At 36.8% G+C, this 16,917-nt stretch overlaps 1 protein-coding gene across 1 annotated transcript; it reads left to right on the top strand.

Moving 5' to 3' along the window:
- Positions 1 to 5,181: 5,181 nt before the first annotated feature.
- LOC135653286 (uncharacterized) lies at positions 5,182 to 13,344 on the top strand. The gene is made up of 7 exons (XM_065175099.1): positions 5,182 to 6,508; positions 7,621 to 7,745; positions 10,287 to 10,919; positions 10,996 to 11,299; positions 11,690 to 11,849; positions 12,973 to 13,075; positions 13,160 to 13,344. Exons 1-7 carry the CDS (start codon positions 5,369 to 5,371, stop codon positions 13,275 to 13,277), a joined length of 2,583 nt encoding a protein of 860 aa, XP_065031171.1. The 5' UTR covers positions 5,182 to 5,368; the 3' UTR covers positions 13,278 to 13,344.
- The last annotated feature ends 3,573 nt before the right edge of the window (positions 13,345 to 16,917 follow it).

Raw genomic sequence — 16,917 nt, forward strand, 5'->3', positions numbered from 1 at the left:
AGAACGAAATGAATCAAAAACAAAAATTATTGCACACATTAGATAAGGTGTAAGAAGAATTGTAGCAGTTAAAATGATAACAGTGGAAGAACAAAGATGGTACCTCCTTTGAGTTTCTTTAGAAGCAGTGCCAACAACTCTGTGACTTGTCCTCCTCCACACCCCTTTTACCAAGTGGAGTGCTTGCTTTTGGCTTTAGGGGGCAATGTGATGACATTCTACCTTCAGGGTGTAAAGTATTAAGAATATCCTATGGTTGATGAATAATGCATGTCATTTCATGCATTACAAACAATATCTGCATAAGACAGTGAGAAGACAATTGAGCCATGGCCAACCTAATCTGGAGAAGGCAGATAAAATAATGTATTGCTTCCTTCTGTCTCATATGATTCAGTCAGAAAACAACAGGGTGCATGAGAGAAGATGAATCATATGATGATGATATGAATTCACTTTTCTCACCTACTAACTGGAAGATATGGCTGATGGGTTAGTGGATAACTAGAGTAGAAGACACAGGATTAAGCAATCCCTAATTCAAACCTCCTACTACTTGTGAAGAATAAAGCAGAGCTATCTTAGGGCACATTTCAAAATATATTTGAAATGTGTATGGAGGGCTGATGTACATTATAAATAAGAAATGATTAATGATAATTTTTTTAAAAATCACATTTAACACGACCTTAAGGTAGTATTTAAGTATTTGCTTAATGTTGTAGTGAGAATGTCTAATGCATTTCGACATTATTCACACTATGCTAATATAGTTTTTCAAATTTCTAAAATATCGTATGATATTATTTAAAATTATAAGATTGTCACTGTATAATAGAAACTCTAACCTTTGTTTTCTCTTTCATTCTCTGGATTTTTGTTATCATCTATTCTCTCATAAGTCTGAAATTTTATTTATTCATTTTTAAAGATTATTTTATATTCATATATATGTTTCTATTTATTTATTTATTATATATCTAGCCATACAAATTTTTTTATAATATTACGTGCGTGTTATTTTTGAGTAAATACTAAAAATATGAGAATGATAAATTTATCACATAATATACGATGAATTTTTGAGATATAATTTTACCAAAGTGACACTTACGTTAATACAAATTTAAAATATAATTTTCATATATTATATATCAAGCACTCAAAGTATTCTACAATTGGATATTCACTCAAATACCTTTCTTCAAATACATATTAAAAATATAAATATATTTTCAAATACACCTTTAGTCATGGAGAGAAAAAGAGAAGAAGGATTGAGAGAGCATAGCACCTCTTAGCAAGGTGAAGCTCTCCTCTATCTTTTTAATTTCCAACAGCATATTATCTCTAATTTTATAATATGTAACTTTATATTACAATTTTGAGAGACCGTGACAAAAGATTTAATTATTTTGAATTTTAATGAGTGGAATTTGAATCATTAAAATATTGATAGGAATCTCACTTATTATAAATTGACATAATACATTTGTCTAACTAGAAAAAGAAACTCTTATATGAGGTATCAAATGGTGAGAGACAATGATAGTGAAATCGATAGTGAGATGGAACGGAAAGCTTTGGAGTTTGTATTCAACACCGACATGGGAATGTGATTGATTGTGAGATTGGTTGATATTTCCTAAGCTTATCTAGCAGTCTTATGATGGTTAGGTCAAAGAAGGAGTTCATGCTTGATGTGGTTGAAACTCACATGAGATTCTTTTTTTTATTTATTTATGAAAGAGGCATTTGAAGCAATAAAAATAAATCAAAATAGAGATTTTTTTTCCAAATAAAACCCCCCGAAAAAGATTTCATCGTCTTACTAAATCGAATATCTTATAAATACTAATGACTACGATATCATTATATATTAGATATCACATCACCTAAAAGTCTTTAACAAAGTGTTGGAGATGTATTTTCTAACCCCATACAAATTATATCTAACTCAAGTCCAAATTTTGTTGGTGTTAGATAATATTCAGACAGTACAGCTTCTTTACCTTAAGAGAAGGCAAGCAATGACTTATCCTACTTACTCCAATAGCACATCAATCAGTCCAAACCTCAACCCATATATCTAATTTTTGTTTCTAGTGGGTGGGAAGGAGACCTTTCCATGGACACCACTCATCACCTACCACCATATTACCTCACCTTCTCCACTGTATGATACTGTCCAAGAGAACCCTACAACAACATTTGCTCATCTAACATATGGACAATCACAATTCCAGTCAGAAGCTGCATTTTGTTTATTTTCAGAGTATGTATGCATTGATGGAAATGGCATTCACAGAATCCAAAATTTTATGGTAAGATATCTTTCACCAATGACAACCTGAGAAGCTGGTATCAATCAACTTCATCCTGCTTAGCAGAAACCTGGGATGATGACCTCAAGAAAATGGCACATGGAATGCACCTTGTTGGTGTGGTGAGCTTTCATTATAATGATTTGAGGACTGAATGTTGTCCCACACCTTTATTATTATTATTATTTTTGTGAAATATGCTACAGTTATCATATTGTATTGTATGATCATTTGGTCAAAGACATTGTTGGAGTTAACTAATTTACATATATATATATATATTATTGTTTTTAACTCCCTAACCAAATGGGAAGAAAAAAGGGGTTATATCTTTCCTTCTGTATGAAGATGGAAAATATATGCACAAAGAGAAGATTTTTTTATTTTTCAGTCCTATTTTATTAGTCATAGTGTTGATAAGGGCTTTTTTATGTTCCACAAAAAAGAAAAGAAAAAGTCAAATTCCATACTAAATGATGCCAAAGGCCATAGATTGGCACACCCTACATGGCTCCACAGCTCATGATGAGGCCATGCAGCAATTGAGAGTACTGTAGCCGAAAGATCAAAAGATCAAGAAAGGTGAGAGATAAAAGTAGGGAAAGCAAATGGGAGGAAGATTAGGTTCAAATCCAATTGTTACAATTTCCTTGGCTTAATATAAAAAAAAGTTAATTATGAAGTCAAACGTAATTGATTGTGGGAAGAACTTTTGTTTGGTGGTGTCCATGTAAAGAAGAAGAATCTCCACACCAAACTTTTTGCAAAGTAACTTTCTTAGGATATATATATATATATATTGTATATATATCCTCTGGGTATATATATCCTCTTGGGTGATATGTACCAATTCGATGATATATTGGTACACGGATCGCCCGCTATCGGACTGACCATGCTACAATGCTACACTGTAGCAGTGCTACAGTGCTACAATAAGAGAAAAAATATTTAAACTCGTTCAGTAAACCCTGATGTACTGCTTGGTACGTCGGTACTGTACTGTACCAAACCAACCTCAAAACACTGATACGATATGATATTACATATCTTGTATATATATATATATATATATATATATATAATCCCTCCTATGATTTATGTTGGTATTGTAATCATTATTTTATATACAATAAGTCTATGATTTTCATATTTATCATTATAAATTTAAGTTTGTCATACATATATTCATGCAAAATGAAAAAATTTATATAAGCTCTTATAGTCAATCTTTATGTTCTAATTAATGATAATAATTATTATATAAAAAAAATCATTAACATCCTAGTTAGCCTATGGTCTAGACGTATATGTGTAAGGTTATTCAATGTATCTTTAAGATGAAAATTAAACTCTTTATATGTCATTTGCACGAACATCAAAGTCGAAAGAGGTTTTTCAATTCAATTCCTTTAATGTTTAAGTTAGTAACTTGAGATAGGTGAGTGTAAATATAGGTGGTTAAAAAATAAATTTTTTTATTATATTAAATATAAGCTTTTATATAAGAAATATTCTATGAAAAGATAACCTCTAATCATATTCAACAATATATTTTACTCATGTAAGCAACAAAGGAAAGATATCTTATAACAATTTACCTTGGATCCTTATCCATGTGGATAGATAAGTAAATGATAGTCTTCATCTTATCCTTTCACCCTCCATACCATATGAAAGATATATGTCCAATCACTGATGGTTGGCAATGTTCTTTGGATCAATAACCTTTAAAAACATTGTTATATACGAATAATATTAATAACATTTTAGATAAAATATTTATTTTTATATTTTGAGATTCTTTTACCTATAATTTGAAAATAGCATATTATGATTACAAATTTTGATATAACATAATATTTATAGATACATATTCCTTTTTACATTAACAACTTCTACACATGTCAATACTAACATTATCATTCATTCAGTAATCTAATTATCGTTAATATTAGTTTACCTTTTGGGTTTTAAAAGAATTAAGATGAACATTATTAAATTCAATCATTTTTTGGGATGAATTTTTAACAAGAATAATAGATATGGATGATTTTAATACTAATGAGGATTCAAAAAGTAAGTAATAAAATCCATAAATAATATAGAAATATATCAAATCATCCCAATCTCCACTCATTAGCTATTTACAACAAAATCAATCAACTCTATAATTGAACATAACCGAGTGAAATGGACATGAATATATTTAAGTTTAATTTCACTCAAATTATAATTTTTAAAATGTTAGATTTATATGATCCTTTATAATTGGATAAGATATATAATAGAACTAATTGAATTCTGATAATAGATATTGTCTAGTAGAAAAGAAGTTCACATTATAATATGATTCATTATAGGATATTCTTGATAGGAGAAACTTTTCTGCACTCGCCTATAAATAGATAGCACTTCTAAAAACCAAACAATGCATCTCATAAAGCACATAGTTGAGAGATTATAGTTTTTTTATCAATTTTCAATCTAACCATTTTTATGTAACAGTTTTTATATAATGCTTACATAAATATCATATAATATTAGACTTGAAATGAACATTTGGATTTGCAAAGAATACAAATACATAAATACAATTAATTTGAGAATTGTTTGCAACGAGGAAGAGTCAAATCCACGTGGCGACCATCCCGCGCACCGAGGTCGCTGATCCCGCCATTGCGTCTGCGTTATATTACCACCCTCCGTACCGAGAAGACGTACTCCCATTGTCAGAATTGCCGACAATGGCTGTTCCTTATGAGAGGAGTGCAATTTACAGAATGTGATGAACAATATCAAGTCACCCTCCGATTTCTTCTCCATTTCTTTATTGGTTTTCGTAAATTACCGCTTCTCTCTCTCTCTCTCTCCGCGAACCTTTTCGTCGTCTCCTCTTTTTGATCTCATTTTGGTCTCCAAATTGTTATTATTAGGGTTTCTTCTCTCTTTGATTGCGGTCGTGTCGGAGAGATTGCGACCCTAAGAACCATCGATTAAGGGTCGGATCTCAGCGTAGGGGGGTGTTCGGAGGGGCATCGGCAATGGCGGATTTCCGGGAGAACGACGCCGATCTGGAATTCCGGCGTGGCCTGGAGGAGCTCGTTCGTGGCCACCTCGACGGGTGCATGACCGCCGCAGCCGCGCTTTCGTCCTCGTCCTGCGCTGGCGGTGGCGGTGGAGAGGAGGACGACGAAGGAGGTGCGGCCTCCGAAGCGGCGGCCGACCAGCTCGCCCGCAGGCGCCGTAGGTCTGACCTCGAGGGCGACGACCTTGCTGAGTCGTCCGCCGCGGCGCGTCGGCATTCGCGGGTTTTTAGCCGCTGGGTCGCGCGCCAGGCGGAGGACATGATCAACACCATCGAGCGGCGGAACCGCGAGTCGGAGCTCATGGCCCTCGCCGGCCTCCACACGGTGTCCATGCTCGATCCTTCTTTCCTTAGGGAGTCGCCCAGGTCGCCGTCGGCAATGGCGGAGAGGCCGGTGGCTGCCCACGCGTCATCGATCCTGCAGATGTGGCGGGAGCTCGAGGACATGACCGCTGCCGCAAGGGCAGAGCAGAGGAGCAACGCAGCAGCTTCTACACTAGGCGGCCGGAACCGCTCTGAAGGGCAGGAGCTTGGTGGCGGCTCTGTTACTGCGAGCGAGAGCGAGTATAATGGTTATGACAATTGGTCTCATGGAAATATGGACTCTTCACAAAGACCAGGGGAGGTTGAGGAGGATGATCACAGGTCAAGTCGGGAGCAGTCTCCTGACCTTGGCGAAGATGCAAGGGAGAGGGTGCGGCAGATTGTTCGTGGATGGATGACGGAGAGTGGGATTGGAGACAATGAATCCAGAATGTCACCTCGGACCGAGACCCAGAGAGCAGAATGGCTTGGGGAGGTAGAAAGGGAGAGGGTGAGATTGGTGAGAGAGTGGATGCAGATGACCAGCCAGCAGCAGAGAGACGCCCGTGCTCGCAGGAGGGAGGAGAGGGAGAGGGGGAGGGAAAGGGATGAGTCTGCTACAGATCATGAGGATGGCCAGCCAGAGCATGTCAGACGAGAGTTGTTGAGGCTAAGAGGCAGGCAGGCTAGGCTTGAGCTTATCATGAGGATGGCAGCTGAGAGGCAGAGGGAGATCCAGACATTGTCAGAACATCGGGCAGTTTCAGAGTTCACTCACCGTAATCGCATTCAAGTGAGTGGTTTGATAATTTTGAATTCATTAATGACCACTTAGAAATACAAGAATCTTAAAATGATTGATGTGTATTTTCCAAAATTACCTGACTTTATCTCTTCTATAAACATGTTTGTAATCCTCCTTAGCTTCTATTGCAATTTGGAAATCTCAGTCCATACTCTTAATGATAATCATTTGTGTGGAAGACAAGGAGCAGTTGTGTGACTATAATCACCACTTATACCTAAGAAACTAATAAATTTATGTTACTACTATATACAACTCTCGAAGACCTTTTTTTTGTTGATTTAATGTGGTCAAAAATTACAATCTAGATCTAATGTCACATTTTCCATTGGGCTGTGAGTTTATTTTTGATTTGAAGAATATAAGCTGGTTTTTGTTTCCTTCATCTTTCAAGTCTGAATAAGTTACTAGGACTGGGATGTTGGGATGTTAAGGGTACCTTTATTTCTATCACAGTTGAATGCAATGCGTTGTCTTTACTAAATATCTAAGTTCTCTAGTTTCACTAATGTTAGAGGCAAGACAAAGGCAAAGTATACAAGCATACCATTTGATGAATGAATAGGAGGATGCAATATGAAGTGAGAAGACAGTATTGAAGGTATAGGCATAAGAATGTTGATTACAAGGATTTAAATCTTGGTTTGTTACTGTTGGATAATCTACGAGACCGGTATGGTAAACCATGATTGATTATATGATGCATAAATTTGAAAGCTCTTTGTTCTAACAAAAACTCATAATGGGAAATAATATTTTTCTTTAAGTTATGTCATCCATTGGATATTGATGTTATAGCAGACATGAGAAATCTCATTTTCTTTTGAACAAGAAGCACTATATCACTTCCTCAGGTTCACGATTGATGTTAATAAGCCAAATTATTATGATCAATCCATTAACCTAGTTGAGCTGATTACCTGTTTCTGAATTTCCTAAATAATGGTACACTGTAAGCATTTTTTCCCCTTAATTATGTTATTTAATTTACTGATCTAAACTGTTTACCCTTTAACAAAAAATTACATTTTTGCTTCTATCTGATGAATCATGGGGACATTTTTTTGCCTGTTGGAAGCCTAACTATTTTGATTTCTCAGTCACTACTGAGAGGAAGATTTTTAAGAAATGGCTTACCAGCACAAGATGATCAGGAGAGGCCACCTTCAGCAGCAGAAAGGGAGTTAGGTCAGCTAAGACAACATCACCGTGTCTCTGGTCTACGGTAACTTCATTTCCTTTTTCTGTTACTAATAAGTTATCCACTCGATATCGATCAATATCTTATAAGATTGGAATTTTTTATGGATCTAGTTTAATGTTTGCCTTTTGATTTTAGCTATTCATCACGATTTGACCTTGTGCATTAAATATTGCCTTTAGAAGCATGGGGTTGCATTTTCCTATTGTATTTTAGGTGGAATATATGTATGTGTAAGTTAAGGTGTTGTCCATATTGTGTTATATGCCATAGTTGAGTCAAGGATTGTTGTTCCCAAGGTCGATAGACAAGCTGACAGTGATGTAGCAGCCATGTTGAGGACAAGGTTCTGATCCTAGTTGATTACTTCTGCAAGATAAAGAATCTAAAGGGTGTCAGAATTGGCTCTGGTAGTGATCCTCCGATGCCTAACTTTGTCAATGATGAGAGGAAGAAAGGACAGCAATAAGATATGAACTTGTTAGGTCTTCATAGGTGAATTTGAATTGAACTGATCTGAGCTCTTGACTTAAGTGTCAGTGTAAAACAAGCAAGTGAAGATCTTAGAAGAAAATACCATGTTGGAAAAAGTTGAATCTTTGATCTTGTGGATTCGAAAAATAAAAACTATATATATGGCAGCATATTTGCTATGTTGGTTCTCTACATTATGTGTTATTCGCAGGATTTGTCACCCTGATATGTCTGATTTGTCAAGGTGACTGTGGAAAATTGTCCTTGTTGGGAAAATGATTGGGGTTGGCTAGGATTGTGTGTTTGTTGGAATGGGTTGATCCTCTCCAAAACATCCAATCACAGTATTTTCTCATCGAGCAGGTTAGCCAATTTGATTGATTGATTTGGGTTTCAACATTTTTAGAATCTATATTATTAGACAATGTTTTCCATCACTTTGAGTAACCAGCTCTGATCCTTTTCGCCCAATTCAATCTTTTCCCCTCTTATTGGTCACTAAAAGAACGGTGTACACTGTACACAAGACCTGTCATTCATCTCTTTGACTTTCCTCTCCTGATCTTCACACAATCTTAGTCAGATTCTGTTTTTTTCAGCCTATCATTTCACTAAAAGAAAGAAAAGGTCACTATTGTACCTTACCCTTGAGCTTAGTTTTGCCTTTATTATTTTTTTATGGTAACAAAAGCATATAATTTAATGTTTCTGGTTGTGCTAGTTTCTTTTTTGGATGACATGTATTGTGAACTTTATAGTTATGTTGGGGCTATGTTTGATGAGGTTTAGACTTTACGATTCTTTTTGCCTCTTTTCTTTTGAAAATTTTCATCTCATTTAAAATTTTTCTTCATCCAAAGTACTACCGCTCTGTTCTTGATAAGCATGCCTTAAATGAACTTTAGTACAAGAAAGATAGTGCTGTCAAGTGATTGTGCAAAAATAAATTAAATGGATATGACAAGTCTCACATTTTAGATGTCTGTCCTTGACAAACATAGTGACAAGTCCTAAATGTCATAGGCACTAGTCTGACAGGCAGTCATTTTGCCTCACATTCTACCCTCAAGTTGGGGTATTTTTGTTAGTGCTCTTCAGAATAATTTTAATTTGCATGGATAATGCTTCTATCAACTTTCCTTCTTCAAATGTTAGAAGTTAATGATTATTAGCAAAATTGCAATTATAACCATGAAATCTTATTCATAAAGTCCCAGTTAGAATTTTGTACCCTTTTTCTAAAAAAAGAAATTGTCATAAAATTGCCAAATATTGCTTAGCAATATCTTTTGTTCTAAAACAGGTACACTTTTTATCTCTTCCTTCCTGAGATCAAGTAACTAAGGGTTTCATAGGTCAGTGAAAATCATTAATGACAGCTGTATGAAGAGGCACACAATGCAAATATTGGTCAGTTTTGGAGGGTATTGATGGAAAGGCCAAATCTAGAGGGCATATATATATATATATATATATATATATATATATATATATATATATATATATATATATATATATATATATATATATATATAAGTGTAAGTACTTCAGGGGATATATGTTCAAACATGTTACTTAGTATGTTTAGATGAGTATTGACCACCAATATCTACAAAAGCCATTTTTTTTATTCCTCATGGATAATCATTTATTAGGGTCGAAGCTTTAAATGTGGTTGCAGTTAAATGGTTTTCTACTTATTCTAGCTCACATAGCATTGAAGAAATTAAGTGGCTTTGCTTCAGCTTCTCTTTCTTATGTAGGACAAGTATCAACGATCGATATTGTATGGCGACAATTTTTTTAATAAAATAGTGCTTTTCTGCTTTCCCATGTTATTAGGCTGATTATTGTTAATAGGGATGCATTCATATTGTTTTGATTCTTTTATATCAAAAAGTGTGGACAATTAAGTCACGGCCCCTCTATTCAGTTTCTGTTGCTTGAGAAGGATAAAGGTGAGGTCCACAAAGTGTTTTATGAAAATTTTATTCATGTGCATTGTATTGTTGATTTGTTTAAAGATTATATTTTCTTCTGGTTTCTTCTTTCTTTCTGAAAATACCAAGTGATTCTTTTTGTTGTAACTAGGGAGGGGTTTCGGTTCCGACTAGAGAATATTGTTCGTGGTCAAGCAATCAGCCATCCTGATACTTCAGCAAATCAAAGCGTTTTTGTGACTGATCAATCTGAAGCAAGCACTGTAGCAGAGTTACTGAATGACAACCATGAAGAGGCCCAAACTAGAAGTGAGGATATTAATGTTCTGCAAACAATAGAGTCATGGGAAACACCTGAGTTAGACAGTGGTAGTCGTAATGATACTCTCGACATGCAAGAATATGCTACTGAGGTAATAGGACAGCAAGAAGAGAATAGAGAACGTGAGAGGGGAGGCTGGGAACCAAATGCAGATGGTGGTTTTGGTGATTGGCATGAAGAAACTGAGGAAGGATTTAATGGGAACCTGCAGGAAAACATGGATCAGGATTGGCCCTATCAAACGACGGCAGGGTATGATGTTGGAGAAGATAGTCGTATGCCAGAAGTTCACGAAGAATGGCATGAGGATGAACCTCCTGATGCTGCAGAAACTTGGCAGGATGAACTTCAGTCAGATCCTCCGATAGATCGAAGGTCCAGTCCAATTAGAAGAGGTAATAGATTTATTCCACCTGATGATGAAAATGTATACAGCATGGAGCTCAGGGAACTCCTTAGCAGGTAAGACTGATTCTTAACATCAGTGGTTATTATATTTATTGGTTGTTTAGTTATTGAATCTTTGTGACATTTGCAGGAGAAGTGTTTCTAACCTTCTTCATAGTGGGTTTCGTGAAAGTTTAGATCAATTGATACAATCCTATGTTCAACGACAAGGTAGGACCCCATTTGATTGGGATCTGCAGAGACCACTGCCTACCCCTAATCCAGGGGACAATCAAGACCAACGAGGGTATGATCCAAATCAGAACATTCAGGATCCTGTTGCTAGGCGGAATAATGTGTTCCCACCTCCACCCTTGCCGCCTCGACCACCACTGTGGCACTCAGATCTGCATCACAACAATTGGGCCAGGCAAAATATGCATCGTTCAGAAATTGTGTGTCATCTTTCTCATATATATAGTTTTTTTTTTTCACTTTGGCCACAAAAAATTGATATTTTAAAGCCAGTAAAAGATGCTACTCGAAACTGACTTATGCTTTGATAGTGGTGCGCTTTTTTCTAAACCGAATGATGGACATCAGCTTTTTTCTTCTTTTTTTTTGGTGGGGGGGGTGGACTTGTTGGTTTCACCATGATGCATGTACTTAACATCTTTTGTCCAATTTATGACTATTCTAATGATCATAGCTCTTTTAACTTTTTATTACTAGCTTGGTCATGGCTATAGGAATTCCATCTCTAGCTGAAGCTGATACTACTACATGTATCATATGCTTATGTGTAGCTTTGGCCCCGGAACTAAACAGCTCCTATTTTGATGCAGGAGTGGGATGCTATTAATGACCTTAGGACAGAAATGGCTAGGCTGCAACAGGGGATGAGTAATATGCAGAGAATGCTCGAGGCTTGCTTGGATATGCAAGTCGAGTTACAACGTGCAATTAGACAAGAAGTATCTGCAGCTTTGAATCGAACTGATGGAGGTCAGTATCACTTCTTGTTGTGTATATATACTTCTTGTTGTATATTATCATCTGCATTTTATATGAACAAAAGGCTTATGCTCTATAAAGCCATACCAAAATGAGTTGTTGGGAGTGTGATGTTTGTTTTTGGTATATTAAGTATTAACATGCTTTTATTTTCTTGGTCACTGTGATATTCCCTTAATGATCCACATGTTTATGTGTTGAACCAATCACATATTATTAATCTTCAGCTTTCTTCTGTTGACCTTTAAGTTCTTCACCCATGCACTGATGCAACAATTCCATTAGTGATTCTCTTTTCATCCTTTGATATGCATTGGTGACTAATGACCTATATTATTCTTATCACATGAATATGTTGTACTTCCTAGTGCTCTTTTGACCATGTACCTGTGTTTAGTACAAAAGCCTGTTTGGCATTGATCCAGTTATTATAAGTGCTTGAATTTAAAATTTTAGGCAATCCTCAATTTTGTTCCTTACATTCTGTTGTCGTATTTCTTTGGTTCACTTTGAAAGTTTGAAACATGTTCGGTGAACTTGAAAGCTGCCACTTCCAAGGAGGCAGTAAGCCTGTCGATGCAAATGAGCATCATCCAAGTCAATTACTAAGGTGTTTGAGTTCAGATTTCTATGTTACATAAATAGTTAAATTCCAAATTCAGGCCATGCTGAAGCTTGTGTTGTTTGTTGAGCATGACTGATAGATGTAGTGGGCAGCATCATGGAGCAGAAAATAATACAAAATTGTTATATATGCATATCAGTTTAGAGATCAAGAGTGAAGAAGCACAAAGGTTAGAAATATATATGTTTTTGGAAATGCAAATTCATTAAAAACAACAGATCCTTTATCTTTTCTCTAGTAACTGCATTCCCTTTTGATAAAAACTGGATAGAAATAGAAATATGTAAGATAGCCAGGTCTTGTTAAATATTTGTTGGCATATGTCTAGTATCATGAAGACACACCAAGTCTGCTGGGAAACTTTGGATCAAGAAAAAAAGGGACTGCTGCATAGCCTGGATAGACTCGTATCTGGCTCAAGTCTGAATATTACTGCTTTATTTGGAGTCATTAGGTGTCTCTCTGACATCGGGCTGCTTCATGTTTCAGGGCTCACCGGGGAATCATCGGAGGATGGTAGCAAGTGGGATCAAGTAAGGAAAGGGACATGTTGCGTTTGTTGCGATAATCATATTGATTCTCTCCTCTACAGGTCCCTTCCTCCTCTTAAAATTCAGCTAGAATTAATGCACAAATACATGTGATACTCATATTTCTTTTTCCTCTGCGGCCTCAGATGTGGGCACATGTGTACTTGTTCCAAGTGTGCCAGTGAGTTGGTTCGAAGTGGAGGCAAGTGTCCATTGTGCCGTGCGCCAATCGTTGAGGTGGTCCGGGCCTATTCAGTGCTGTAAGGTCTCGGAATCTTGACATGACCAAAACGGGGGGAAGCAAAGGCTGCTGGGTGTCACATTTTGAGTGGTAATTGTTAATAAGTGTCGAGTTTTGTGTTGTTAACCTTTGTTTCTTCAAAATATTTTTCTTTTTTCTTGGGTGGTGGTGTCTTGGAGCAGCAAAAAGAAAAGAAAAAAACAAAAAAGAAAAGGAAAAGGTATCGAGTGGACTGATTGATTGGCACCGTGGATGCACTTTTGATGGTGAAATTGAAATTTATCAATGTGATTCTTTGGTTGTAATTGTGTTTAGCTGTATATTGGACGCTCCATCTGTAACGCATTTGGATTACCACGATGGTGTTTGAATCATCCGTTTTTTTTTTTTTGGAGATCTAATAAAACCCTCGCTTTGTGCCTCCTTTTTTTTTTCCCTGTATATAACCGTTTTTTTGTCCATCTCCGATATTGTCTGCCTGGTTATCCTTTTCAAGCTTTTCCATCCTTTTCTGATAGTTCTCATATATATAATTTATTTGTTTCCGAAAGCCAATTGTACTATTTGTCACACCGTATGTCATCATCCGGTGCTATGGACTAATTAAACTATTAGTATCATTGAGTAGAATACATAAATTAATAATTATATAACAATCAAAATTTTATAAATTAATTTTAATCAAAATGTGAAAGTGATAGGAAATACATTATTAGTTAATTATTATTCGTTCGACATGTAATCATCATTCGTCGGAAGGGATCGGGTCGGAAAACCTTTTTCAACCTCGATCTTCGTATATGTGGCATATCGAGAGCTCAACATTTTCACCTCGAAGTCATCTCATGGGTCTGGACCACTCCAGGCTGACCAAGGCGTCAACGATATTTTTCCTCATAATTTTAGCATTAGAAGAAGGGCTCGATGTCGTAGGAACGCTTGTCCACCAACCCTCTCAACGAACGCTCGAGCAAGAAGGCTCTACCCTCTTCGTATTAAAATTTATTATGAACTGTGAAAAGGAATCTGGTAGGGATTGAAGCATAAGATCCACACACAGATTATCCTCTAGGACCATTCCTAGACCTGTGAGTTTCTCTATCTACTCAATCATCTTTAGGACATGGTTCTGAACCGGTGTCCTCTTAGTTATCTTAGCACGGAAGAGACTCTTGGATATCTCATATCATTGAGTCATTCCTTGTTCCTTAAACAGTTTACAGATATGTAGGAGAATGGATCTGGTATCCATCTTTCATGATGTCTTTGTAACTCAAGAGTCATGGAGCCCAACATGTAACATTGAGCAACAGTAGAGTCATCTATAAACTTCACGTAGCGAGCGATCTCATCCTCGCTTGCCCTTCCTCGGGCGTAGGCATAACTGTATCAAGGACGTACGCGATTTTTTTCGCCATGAGAACAAATATCAAGTTATAGAGTCAATCCGTATAATTCGAACCAGTGAGGCAGTTGACATCAAGTATACCGCGTAAGAGATTTGAAAGCGATATTTTCTAAAAATAAAGATGTAATAGAAATAAATAACATGCATATTTTACATAAAAATAAACAAATAAGATATGAACTTCTATTTTACTCCCGCTATTTTTCTAGCGAGTCACACTAAGCCCAAAAGGTAGGCAACTCTTACCGATCACAACTCCTTGTGATTCTTGTCTTGTTCAGCCTCCGAACCACCATGGTCTCGAGGGACTCGACCAACTATGATGTTCGGTTAAGTCAACACTATCGTTACAAGATGAGTCTGATTCGATGATATACCCTCAAGGGATTCGATCAAGTACACTATGTCCACAGGTCACCGGTGACTTTTCTATGTCATAGGCAAGATAGTGAATCACGATACAGGTGAGCCTCGAGGGACTCGACCAACTCAACCTATATCGAGAATCGGTTCCTACCTATAACCATGGAAGGTCACGTGGGTCAATCTAATTTTCTCACATTTACCGACTTAATATTATCGAGAGAGGAGATTTTGATTTAGTCTCCTAATATGACATGTCACACACATACATATTTAATGTATATCTATATCACATGCAAATATATATACACATTTGGTATGTATACAAGCAATCCACATATCACATGAGCAATCACACCAGATGATCGTGGACCACAACCTAATGTGATTAAGCCCGAGCCAGTGGGCCTAATCACTCACGTCAAGATCTATGTGTACAACGGTGTATCTTCATGCCCTGTGATCGCCCATCTCGTTCTCGTCGTCATCCCGACGCATCTCCATGCATCGTGATCGTCTGTCTCGGCCTCATGGGTCCCACTATCGTTTTCACACTCTCGCTGCGCCTTCTCATGTGATTATAACTTAATCATAGGCACACAGGCCTAACAATAAATAAGAAATAAAGTGATGACTCACAGCCCCAATAATAATAATAATCACAAGTACACACATATCATATGGTCCATGATTATCTGTCCACATCATATATCACAGGTAAATATCATTATGTAAGACTACTAGATAATAATAATAATAATAATAATAATAATAATAATAATAATAATAATAATAATAATAATAATTAAATATTTTAATTAATTAATATTTTTGAATTAAGGATATATATAGGGAATTTTTTAAATTATGAGGGGTATTTTGGTGATTTAAACAAAGGACGAAATTCAAAATTTCTCAAATTTCTTGGGGCAAAACTATCTTTTGCCAAGAACCCTACTACGCCTTCTCCTTTGCTATGATGCAGCTACCACCACCTTGCCGGCAATGGCTGTTGTAGGGTTGGGGTGGGGCAGGGTCGTCGTCTATGCACGAGGTCGACACTACCCCTGCGAGCGAGTGCCCCTGTGGGTGAGCGTCACTGCTGGCGTGCCCGTAGGCGTTGACCGCCCTTGTGGGCAGGCCGACTGCAGGCGCCACCTACCCTTGCGGGCACCATTACAGGCAAGCTGCCTATAGTTGGCCACCAACAACCAACCGCCTACAAGCAAATTGCCAACGTTGCAAGTAGTGTTTGGCCACTTTTGCGAGGGCAGCAAGGGCATCAACAATTGCTGCCCTTTCTCGCCTTTTGCGTCAATGATTTTGACGTTAAAAGTCTTCCTAAAACATAACACAATTCAAAACCAATCTTTCACACGAACAACTTGTCTCTGATACCACCGTAGGAAAATCTTGGGGATGACATCACATGCACAGTGGAATAACAGAAAACAAAAATCAAAAATTTCTCATAAATTGTATTCATCATCATGTGAAGATTAATGTGTAAAATCCATAAAACTGAAAAACTGCGTATATGAAAGATTGTGTTACATAAGGAGATCGTATATCCCTGAATCCCTATAGATCTATAGGAGAGGGTGAAGGAGGTCAAGCGTCATTCTCTCTAGCGGTGATCCACATAGCAATGTTGCGATAACGCTTCTCAAATCTCCAAGCCTGCTATCAGAGGAGGAGAAGGGAAGAGGAGAATAGGAAGTGGCAATTAAGAGAAACTCTAGCCCATGAACCTTTAATTCCCTCCTATTTATAGAGGCTCCCTATCAACTAAACCCTGATGGATTCTGCTCTATTGGGTATTGGATCTCCATCCAACTACCCAAGCCTCTTAGATTAGTGGATCTCTATCCAATAATCTCCCATTGGCTCTT

The sequence above is a fragment of the Musa acuminata genome, chromosome BXJ3-11, assembly GCF_036884655.1.
Source record: "Musa acuminata AAA Group cultivar baxijiao chromosome BXJ3-11, Cavendish_Baxijiao_AAA, whole genome shotgun sequence".
NCBI lineage: Eukaryota > Viridiplantae > Streptophyta > Magnoliopsida > Zingiberales > Musaceae > Musa > Musa acuminata.

Bases quoted from the DNA above. Each gene is read 5' to 3' on its own strand.
- LOC135653286 (XM_065175099.1), top strand. From the start codon at position 5,369: ATGGCGGATTTCCGGGAGAACGACGCCGATCTGGAATTCCGGCGTGGC. The intron at 11,300-11,689 runs GTGTGTCATCTT...ATTTTGATGCAG, and splicing joins ATATGCATCGTTCAGAAATT to GAGTGGGATGCTATTAATGA. The intron at 13,076-13,159 runs GTCCCTTCCTCC...CTGCGGCCTCAG, and splicing joins ATTGATTCTCTCCTCTACAG to ATGTGGGCACATGTGTACTT.